This window comes from Plectropomus leopardus, chromosome 9 (genome assembly GCF_008729295.1).
Source record: "Plectropomus leopardus isolate mb chromosome 9, YSFRI_Pleo_2.0, whole genome shotgun sequence".
NCBI classification, from domain to species: Eukaryota; Metazoa; Chordata; class Actinopteri; order Perciformes; family Serranidae; genus Plectropomus; species Plectropomus leopardus.
In genome coordinates, this window is record NC_056471.1 from 27,620,557 (window position 1) to 27,631,762 (window position 11,206).

The 11,206-nt window shown below is 38.3% G+C and overlaps 1 protein-coding gene across 1 annotated transcript; it reads left to right on the plus strand.

Moving 5' to 3' along the window:
* Nucleotides 1–84: 84 nt before the first annotated feature.
* On the plus strand, nt 85–7,192 carry LOC121947984 (alcohol dehydrogenase class-3-like). Its single transcript, XM_042493201.1, has 10 exons — nt 85–133; nt 251–297; nt 582–683; nt 1,926–2,076; nt 2,174–2,261; nt 3,083–3,302; nt 4,225–4,485; nt 4,757–4,889; nt 5,399–5,537; nt 6,902–7,192. Exons 2-10 carry the CDS (start codon nt 259–261, stop codon nt 6,927–6,929), a joined length of 1,161 nt encoding a protein of 386 aa, XP_042349135.1. The 5' UTR covers nt 85–133; nt 251–258; the 3' UTR covers nt 6,930–7,192.
* Nucleotides 7,193–11,206: the final 4,014 nt, after the last annotated feature.

Sequence of the window (11,206 nt, forward strand, 5' to 3'; positions counted from 1 at the left end):
CTGCCGTAAAGGCATTCCCTAATGTCATAAAGTGTCGTAAAGTCACAAACACGATATATGATGCCATTCACCGCCCTCGCGCATACATATTTAAAGCAGCAGACGGTCAGCTGTCTGACACATCGAGACAAAGGTAGGACACACTGTTAACACTTTTGTGTTAACATAATAATACATGTTATTTCTATGGGACTTGGTGATGTACGCATGCGTGAATATTCCATAATGTGATAATTATCTTTAAATGCAGGGAATATAATGATTAAAGGTTGCTCAACAATGTCAACAGCGGGTCAGGTAAGAGAAATAACTTTGTTTCTGATACATTTTGAATTAAAAATAGTATAAAGTGTATTGCTTGTGTGTCGTTACCGACTTTCTTATAATACATCCATTGTCTATACTGGCAGAACTAGTTGAGTGTGATATTCAACCCATTTTGTGCCCCACGCGCAAACAGGATGATCTGTGTTATCATAAAATAGCCGCCACACCCAAAACTCTCACAGTGGCTCTTCGTGAGTCCTGTTCAAATACACTGCAAGCAAGCAATAAACACATGCATTTACTCTCTCTTTCAGGTCATCAGATGTAAAGCAGCTGTTGCGTGGGAGCCCGGGAAGCCTCTGTCCATCGAGGATGTGGAGGTGGCTCCGCCGAAAGAGCACGAAATCCGCATCAAGGTCAGCTGCTCACCACAAGTTTGGTTTGTGATGCCAGTACATACTTCCAGCTTTGGTTGGAAATGTGGGCACTGACTCAGCGTCAGACGTTTCCAGCGCTAAGGGACCGTTAGTTATTTATAAGAGGGGAGTGGGTGCTGCAAAAAGGGGAAGCATGTCAAATAGTATTTTAAGCACTGCGGAGAGACTTTTGTTTTTTTAATTTGGCTTAAAATGGCTGTATTTTTTTTTATTTTACCACCGATTTTTAAAGAAAACATGTCAGTAATGATTATTTCTAGTTGGTGCTAATTTAAAGCAAAATTAAATTTACTAAGGCAGCTGTGTTACTTTTTTTAAATTAAAAAAAAAAAATTTAATAATCCTGTCACTACCCAAAGCTAAAATGTTTTTTCTTTGAGCCTCCCTGAGTGACTGAGGGGAAATGTATGACCCTCCCTCCACCATAAATACACATATTTCACAGTTTCTGGCCATGATAAATGGTGTGATTTTGGAGATTTTTCAAGAAAACATGCCTTTCAAACTAAGAGTGGTGGAAAAAATCGGTACAATATTTACCATGATAACTTGTTTAGCAACATTGTTGGGTTTTTTTTCTTCAATAATTGCCAAAATTACACCACTTTTAACAGATGGACACTGTAAAAACAGAAATTATCGTCAGATTTTCATATTTACGACGGTCCTTGGACACATCACGGGCAACCAAAGATTGTCAGAATAAAAAATAACAAAATATGAGCTTAAAAGAGTGATTTCTCACCAAAATCAATGTATTCTACATCTCATGTCAAATTTGGCCTAAAATAAACCTTTTGCAATACACAACCAGAACAGCACAACAAGAGAGGAACACAAAGGATTTTTTAAACACCAGGATTTCTTCAACTTTTTATCTTCAGACATCATCCAATAAATCATTTATGTTGTAGGGAGTGTCATCCATTTTTCCCAAGTTACTCAGAGAGGCTCAAGAGAAAAACATCTGTGGCTTTAGGAGGGGCACAAAAAAAACAACTAAAAAAACAAAGTCACAAACCAACCCGTCCTCTGGTTGAAAACAAAAAGTCATGCGGATATCACTTCTAGTTTTCACTTTGATCACACAGGCAGCAACTGCTGACAGGAAATGTCTACTTTCAACTTCCTCCGTCTCACTTTGCATCTTGTTGATATGAAAATTACACACCAGCTGATCCTAAAACTGCCACATGAACATCACCCAACCTGTCTGTACAGATTGTTGCCACAGGTGTATGCCACACAGATTTGGAGTACCTGAATGAGGCTGGAAAAGGGATGAAGTTTAGACCTTTCCCGTTAGTTCTCGGCCATGAAGCAGCAGGGATAGTGGAGAGTGTTGGTCCTCAAGTCACCAACTTCTCACCGGGTAAATGACAGCGCTCACAACTAACAAGCTGACATGACATGACATGACATGTAACCCTGGCTGAAGTAGTTTAACTGTATTTTCTTTTCTTCCGCAGGCGACAGTGTAATTCCTCTTTTTCTGCCACAGTGTAAGAAATGCGAACGATGTCAGAGTCCCAAAACCAATCACTGCAGGAAGAACTGGTGATGTCCCTATCATGTTTACACACACACACGAACCACTGTTGCTATCATGGCTTTAATCCTTCGGGCCCGCCTTAATATGACACACACTTGTATCACTCTGTGTGCAAAATGCGCTTTTCAAAATCAAGTTGTAAAAAATATTGTACATTAATATTATTTTCTAGTTTTATCGAGTTGATTTTTTTTTTTTTTTACCAGCATCACTCCTAATCAAAAATATGACATTCATCAATTTTCAGAATTTTAACCCTTTAAATGCCAGGTTTTTGTCATGATGCCACAGTGCATTTAGATTTTTTTTAAAAAAATGAATATTTTCAATATATTATATGCTAAGTAGATCTTTTTTTAACTATCACAGCCTGGGATACGTCAATGATTTGCAGCAACACTGACTGTTACAGTGCATGTAGTGGAAATAGTATGTATTTTCTCCATATGCCAAATATGGTAAAAAAGATGTCATCAGGTGTAAAATAGGAAAAATAAGAAATTCCACGGCTAAAGCTCAGAATGACACCCAGAAATATAACACTGCATGTTTTATGCTTTGATGGCCGTGGAATCAAAATTTGTAGTGTGAATGTGTGTCAGTGGCACTTTTTCTGCACTTAACAGTACAAATTAAAAAAACTTGTAACACAGTGTATTTTGTAGATGAAAATTCTATCACTGAACAAAAATACACAATCTAGCCAAAATGTATCCCATATGCATGACCACAGTCAAAACTATAAAAAAAATAAATAAATAAGTGTTTAAAATGCAAAAAAAAAAAATCCATAAGGGTAAACTAATTAATTGTTTCCTTTTTTTAGGTCATATACTCAAATGGGTGTCCTGGCTGATGGCACAAGCAGGATATCTTGCAAGGGGCAGCAGGTGTACCAGTTCCTCGGCGTCAGTTCCTTCTCCCAGTACACTGTGGTTCCCGATACCTCACTTGCAAAGATAAGAAGTGATGCACCGCTAGACAAAGTGTGTCTGCTTGGTTGTGGTGTCTCCACCGGTTACGGTGCTGTTGTCAATGCAGCCAAGGTAAGAGGATACAGATCAGCTGTGTACACTTAATTTACAATCATAACTTAAATTCCTACAAACTCTGATTCGAACAAGATGAATGCAAAAAAATTAATTTACATAGATAAATTTACACAATGACCGTTTCTAAACAGTTGAGCTTATTATTACAAAATGGATTCACTATCTGAAGGAAAACGCCTTAGTTCTAATTTGTATTTTACGTTTCCTGAAGCTGCTTCCCAGTGAGGTTCTCAGTGTGCTGCAGGACTGTAGTTGTTTATTTCCCCCACTATTTGATTATTCAAGTGGATAACATGGTGCCAGATGTGCACTTAGTGGTTTAAAAAAGAATTTATGAGTCCCACAGCCCACTTTTTTCCACAGTATCGTGCATATAAAAGGTGGATGAAAACAACAAAAAGTGAAGACAGTTTAGTGGAAAAGACCTAATTTAAGAAAACAATCCCAGCTGTCATCGGGTGGAAGGCGGGGACAGTTCGCCAGACTATCGCAGTGGCTCCAGTTTAGAACTGGTTCAAAACTTTTGACTTTTTTCCAAATCCATCTGGAATCAATAAAAAATCAGACCAATAATCATAATCGATAATGGCATCGATATCAATAAAATCTTTTATACAATTTCCATCCCTAAGTGAGTAGTGTAAAGTTCAGGTTATGTTTTTGATATAAATAGTGAATCAGGCTTGCAAAATCCTTGACAAACAATGAATTAAAGCCAAATTCAGCTTAAAAACGTGATCTCATTAGAGCAAAATAGGTCAAAACAAGGTAAACAAAACGGGGGGAAAAAATATGTTGAGAAAAATGAAGGCAAACTGTCCCATACAAAGGCTGGCAGTGATCGTGATGAAGTGATCTCATCAGTTGTCTCTCAAACAGCTGGTGGTTGACTGACTCCTAAATGATGTGCATCCAGGTTGAAAAAGGTTGCTCGTGTGCCGTGTTTGGGCTCGGGGCTGTCGGACTGGCCGCCATCATGGGCTGCCAGATTGCTGAGGCGAGTAAGATCATCGCGGTCGACGTCAACCCCGACAAGTTTGAGATAGCCCGATCGTTTGGAGCCACCGAATGTGTCGACCCCACCGCTCACGCAAAGCCCATCCAGGAGGTGCTGGTGGACATGACGGACGGAGGAGTGGACTACGCTCTGGAGTGTGTTGGAAGTACAACTGTTATGGTGGGTGTTCAGAAAACTATGAGTATTTGATTATTCAAAGTGCAGCGTCACAACAGAGTGGGTCTTTAATGCAATTTGTGGTTTCTTAAGAAGTTCCGCAAAACCAAAATACAGCAAAACTACAACATTTTCCATTAACGCAATTTGTAACTGTGCAGTTGTAGTGTTTTTTTTTTCTTCTCACTTTCTCCTTTGGTCATATTCTGCAAGTTTGTAATCATGTTTTAAAAGGAGCATTAATTAGGACAACTAATGCTTTGTGTCGTCCTAGAGCGCCGCGCTTGAGTCGACCACAGATGCCTGGGGCACCTGCGTCATTGTCGGCTGGTCGGAGACGGAAGCGATGAACGTCGTGGTTGAGAAGATCCTGATGGGACGCACCTTGAAGGGGACTTATTTTGGAGGTGAACTTGAAATAAGTTGCTAGTCCTATTTGTATGTGTAAAAATGGCCTGCTGTAATGCCTCAGCAACAATTTATGGTAACTAGGATGAGATTGGAATAGGAAGAGTGATAATGAAATTGAAATTTTAGGGCATCGTTCAAGTAAAGACGTTTTTTTTTAAAAATTAAATTAAACGAAATTGATGAATTTATTTTTGTTTTCTTACTCTGTAAAGCGGCCTTTGGTACTTTGAAAAGTGCCATATAAACCCAAGTTATTATTATTACTGCAAAGCATAAAAAACCCTGTAAATTCGGCTGTTTTTTCGATTGTCAAACATGAAACACGTCACAAACTGACTTGCACTGAACACCAAAAAATGTATGTCATGTCACATCATAAGAGTAATTCCTCTTTTTGGTGCTAAAAAAATGTGACTGACATGATAGGATGATGAGGAAAGGTGCCCTTCTTAATGCTGCCATGTTGTGCTTCATGAGGACTCAGTGTTGTTGTCCTCCTCTGAAGGTTGGAAGAGCGTGGACGATGTCCCTAAACTGGTGGACGACTACATGAACAAAAAGCTGAAGCTGGACGAGTTTATCACCCACAACCTCCCGCTGGCAAATATTAATATGGCCTTTGAATATATGAAAACTGGGAAAAGGTAAGACCTAATTCATTTGTGGCGACCAGTGTTTTTTTTAATTTTTATTTTCTACTCGTACCAGGACACACACACACACACACACACACACACACACACACTTTAATTTAGTGACTCACATTGCAGGGGCAGAAATACAGTATGTTCACACAGTCACGTTACTCATTTCCGATCTGGGGACACAAAATGGTCCCCACAGAGTTAAAGGGGACATCACTTAAATTACGAATTCCAATATGTTGTTTCCATGGCCGAGGAAAGTTTAATCAATATTTGTGAACGTGAGCTACTCTCCCTCAAAGCCAGAAACTTGTGATGTCATCAAGCATGACGTGTGGAGCTACAGCATGGACGGAGAACAGGAGCCAGATTTTGTGGACCCACAGAATGATTGTTTTCTTTTTTTATAGCCAAATGAGACCAAATCACTATGACACCAAACTAACAACAGCTACTTCAGGGTAGACAACTAGCTATTGATTTGTAATTTTATTATGCTGATTGGTCTGCTGACATCTATTCTGTGCTGCTGAGGGATCTCTCCTCAGTTGCTCCTCTTTTGGTTTCTACCAATTTCCCCCCGTTAAAGGTTTTTTTTTAGTTCACATTCAAATAAAATTAAACTGAAATTGAATTGTTGCGCTGGTACCATCTTTGACAAACCAAATCTACCTGCACTACCAGCAATATACTGCTGTGGACAGTAGCTGCAGCAAAACGTACTTTAGCCGCCTAAAGGAAATAATTTTAAGTATTCTCTATATTTAGAATATTTTCCACCCTTTTACCTCACACACACGAATTGATTCAGCAGCTCCAGTGTTTTGCTAAATTAAATGACTTTTTTTTCACAGTCTGCCGGCTTTGAGGTAATGGCTTCAGTTAACCATTGGTGACGTCCGTCTGACAGTTAGGTACAGCAGTAAAATTATTCTAAATGTAGAGTTCACTCAAACTATTTTTTAGGTGGCTAAAAAACAGCAAACTGAGGTGCCATTTGCTCAGCGACATTTCGTATTATGTACATGATGCTGGGGTTTTCTGCCTCAGAGTTACTGAGAAAAAACATTGTGATTCGGCCTTTTCAGAACATTTCCTTTGGTGCTCTTTGTTTCATCTATAACATCTTTCATTTTCTACTGAGCAGCTCCAGACTTTAGACTTGGTGACATCACGAATTTGACTTTAAACAGTCTTAGTTTTTGGATTTTTGAGAGATTTGTTCCTGTCTTACACCACAGAAATAACACGAAGTTCCCCTTTAACCATTACCTTCACAACTCATTTCTTGTTATTTTACATGAGGTCTGATGGGAACTCTGTAACTTCACTTATCCTAATCATGTTTCTTTCTTCTTTTCCAGCATCCGAACTGTAATCAGTCTGTGGTGAGAGGACGCTACAGCTGCACTGACTACCTTATAAGATTAAGAATTCAGTGCCATTGTTAAGATGTCTTTTATCCAACTCTGCAATGTATTTGTAAAGATCTAAATGCTCTTTTTTTTCTTCAAATATATCACCAATAAAAATGCTTTACTTAGCATATACGCACATGAGCCACTAGAGGGCAGTCTTACATCATGTAAAAGCTTCTATGTTTACGTCCATGAATATGCCTTACTTAATAAAGAAATCACTATTTTATCTGCAAAGTACTGTGTATTTTTATTCACATTAAAGTTTTTTTTCTTGTTAATCGCAGATTTGATCAAAAGTGAGAAACATCACAGCATTTTTAGTGCACTTCTGTAAAAATAATGCCGAATGTAATTCATAAATATATACAGCATCTGCAGTGACACCAAGACAAATTCTCTGTGCATCTGTCACATTTGGCAGCTCCGCTGATTCTGGCCCTGATCTGAATGCGAAGCGATAGTTGGAATTAAATACCCTTGTATAGAAGACGGGGGTAAAAGACACAGGAAACAAATGGCTGAATCGGTCATCAGCCACGGAGGGAAGTATCTGCTTCATGTGGTCAGGCTTACCAAATTTCGTCCTTGGTAATATTATATATTGATTTAATGGGGAGTGGACGAGAAGGACTAAAATAACAGTTGCGGGCTGTCAGGACAGAAGACAAAAGGTTGTTTGGGGAATGCCTCTCGGTGAAGAACTGAAATAGCTGTCGGAGGAATTTGTTTTATTGAAGTTCTGTTCAGATCAAATGAATACTCTTGGCAGTTTCCCCCGGCTTTTCCATCTTTATTTAAAATGGAAAATAAATTGGTGCTCTTCCTCTTGTTGGTCTCTGCCTGTGTGCTATCAATCACAGATTACACCGCTTACACCTCCCACTCCCTCTCACAAAGAATCCCAAAGTAAAGAAAGTTTTAAAGAAATAAAAGGCAGAACAATGCAGAGAAGAAGGGGAGATCAAAAGAAAGAGGAAGACACGTTTTGACAGGTGGTTATGTCACTGGGCATCCTCGGCTGTAAATGTTGGACATGCTCTCAGATTTATAAGGCTTTCTTGGGGACATATGCTGCCTCATCTATGGGAAATCTATCCACAGTGACGACCATAAGTCTCCTACCTTTTTCCCCCTCTGTGTTTGAACTCTGGTATGGTCACAGCTTCGTGAAACTAATACAGGGAGGACATGCCATTTGAATTACACCCACAGCATAGTGCACATTTTTGAAAGTCTTTACTCTCAATCTAGTCATGTTTCACATACGCCTGTGTAACTTTTCTGCGGAGATATCCTGGAACTTTCGGCTAACATTTGCAAACGGATACGAAATTGTATTTACATTTTTATTTCTAGGTACACTGGTTTTTCTCTTGCTGTCACCGCTTCACTGAGACTTCTCTTTCAGGCTCGAGTCTTCATGGAGATAACTGACAAAAAAACAGAAATGCCAGATGAGGTAAATGCCAACACACAAAAAAATGCCAAAAAGTGCCGCCTTGCCTTCAAGAGATTTCTTCTTATTTATTAAGCTATATTCCTGTGTGAAAGACAGATGATGGCACAGTCAATATTATGAGAGCATCATCTGATTTAACTCGTAATTCATGTCAAATATATAAAGGATAGTCAATAGAAACTATCATTCTGTTCGGTATCTTAGTTATGGTTCAGTAAAGCATTAAAAATAGGAGTACTCATTAAATCAGGACTTGAGGAAACGCTACAATAAGTATGGAAACACCAGAGGAAGGAAAATACTAATAAATAATAAGATAAAAATAAATAAGTGATTAAACAAACAAATAAATAGATAAAATGATTGTAGTAATAATAAAAGACAAATAAGTATAATATACTCAAACTGTAATTAAGAGGTAAATGACAGGATAACAGCACAAAGTAAAATAAATAAATATATTAAAATTAATAAAATGATATGGGAAGTAGTAAAACTGAAAGAGACTAAAATATATAGATAAATAAATTGTCGATTGATAACTGAAGTTCAATTAAAAGCAAAACTAACTAAACTTAGTTGTAGTCAGTATAGTAAGAGTTGCCTCTGCATTAGAAAGAATATATGTTATCCTTGATGTCCACTTATAACTTAGGATATCTATTTTCAATTTGCTCACTTTCACATTCTGGCTGTTTCTCTGTTTCTCTCTAAAATGTTTAATGTCCGTCAATATTTCTGACCAGGCAACAGAATCAAAATCATTGTCTCACTGTGAGCAACCTCTTCTTTGTTTGTTCCTGTCTCAGGGACGTAGATGTTGTTTTAATTTACCCTCATTTCTTGTAAACTTAGCACCTTTTGTGTAGATAAATTAATATTAATCAACTAATATTCTATTTTATTCATTTTTTTTTACAGATGACGTTTGACAGATGATAAAACATTAGTGATAGCTTCTGTTTTATAGCTACAGTTGGTAACTTTAAAAAAAAACAAAACTTGTCAACTTGAACTTCATTACATATGTGAACGAAAACAACCAATCAGAGCCTAAAATGTTTTTCTAAACGTATTTTAGTGTACTGTTTGGCTGAAAAAGAGAACATTTGTGATGTTGCCACTGTGTTGAAAACAGTTGAGCTGAAAGAGCACCACCTACCAGCTGAAGCAAAGCTTCTCATTTTACAAATGAACAGTGCATTAAAGTATGTTTCTGACACTTCAGACCACAAATAGGTAATGCATAACAGAATTTATATTCATATTTTATCAGCGTTACCTAGTGACAGTTAGCTTGCAGTTCTCCAGCAGTGATTGACATGATTGACAGCCACTTTAGAAATTCCTTGGCTCCAATTGGTTGACTGTGTGAGGAGGCACCCAGACCTTCACTTGCAAAATGTCCCTCATATTAACATGTCCAGGAAGAGACACAAAAAATGACCACAAAGAGATACAAAAGTACTGCAAAGAGACACAAAATAACTACAAAAACAGGCACGAGACACGAAATGACCAAAAATGAACATAAAATTACCTCAAACAGACCCAAATGACTACAAATAGACACAAAACTACAAAAAGATGCATAACATCTGCAAAGAGACACAAACCACTACAAAGTCTGTGAGTGTTGCTGTGTTGGAGAGGTGGTGGGGCCTGTTGCATATCTGTGCGCAGGAGCCCATTGTCTCTTTCATCTACTCGTGCCAACGGTATTTTTAAAGGTCCTGGTATTGTTCATGCTGGTTACCTGTCACAGTAGGCGGGGTCCCATTAACCCTCGTCGCGCAAATAAAAATTATAATTTAAAATACGCCTCATGGAAACATGCCAATTTAAAAAAAACCTAACACTTATTGCAAAAAATGTTTTACATGCACATGAGATGGTATTTCAGGCGATTAGAAAAAGCTATATTTTGCAAAACTGCAACAGGAACATTTTTTTTGCTTTTATAAGAGAGAGTGGTTACTGCAGTGCATAACTCTCCAAAAATTGAGCAGATCATCTTGAAGTTTTGAATCCACAATTACTGTATGAACTCATAGACGATCAGCTCCCAGGAATCCATCATACATGGCCCCTCCCACGTATAAGGGGCTCGCCTTTCAATTATCGCTCGCGTAACACGCCTACATCGCCTTTGATTTGAAATAATGACGGCTTGTGTGGTGGCTGCAATAGAAATAAAGCTCTATCTCAATAAACGTCCATTGTCATGCTTCTTGGAATTTTTTTCGTGAGAGGAGATGTCGCATAACATCACTCAATCAAATCGCAGTCATCTCGCAATTGAGTTTTATCAACATTTCGAGAATATCGCTGAAGTTTTATGCAAATCTGTAAAGGAAACCCACCTACTGTCTCTGCTGGGAAATTTGAATTTGTAATACTTTCTATGACAACTTAAAACATTTGCTGTGAAAAAAACAAACACTACACCACTAGATTTTGCAGTAGTCTTCTTCACCACACATACATGTGTAAAATGACATCACTGTGCTGTCACACACACTTTTTGCACACCTGTTGGTCTAAATGGTTGCTGAAATCATATTAATCAGTCAAAAAACGGCTGTATTAACATCTCTGAGCAGTAAGCTGGAGGGGAAAGCTTGTCTGTAAGAGACACAGCCAGTTAGACAGAGAGATAGAGGGATGGATATACTGTATAGCCCCAACGGCTATGGAAGAACGGCCCACTTAAGTCACTAAAGACTGCCAATGTGAGGCCCCTGCTTTATCAGCAAATCCTGGCCATTATACGGCTAATGCCAGGCATT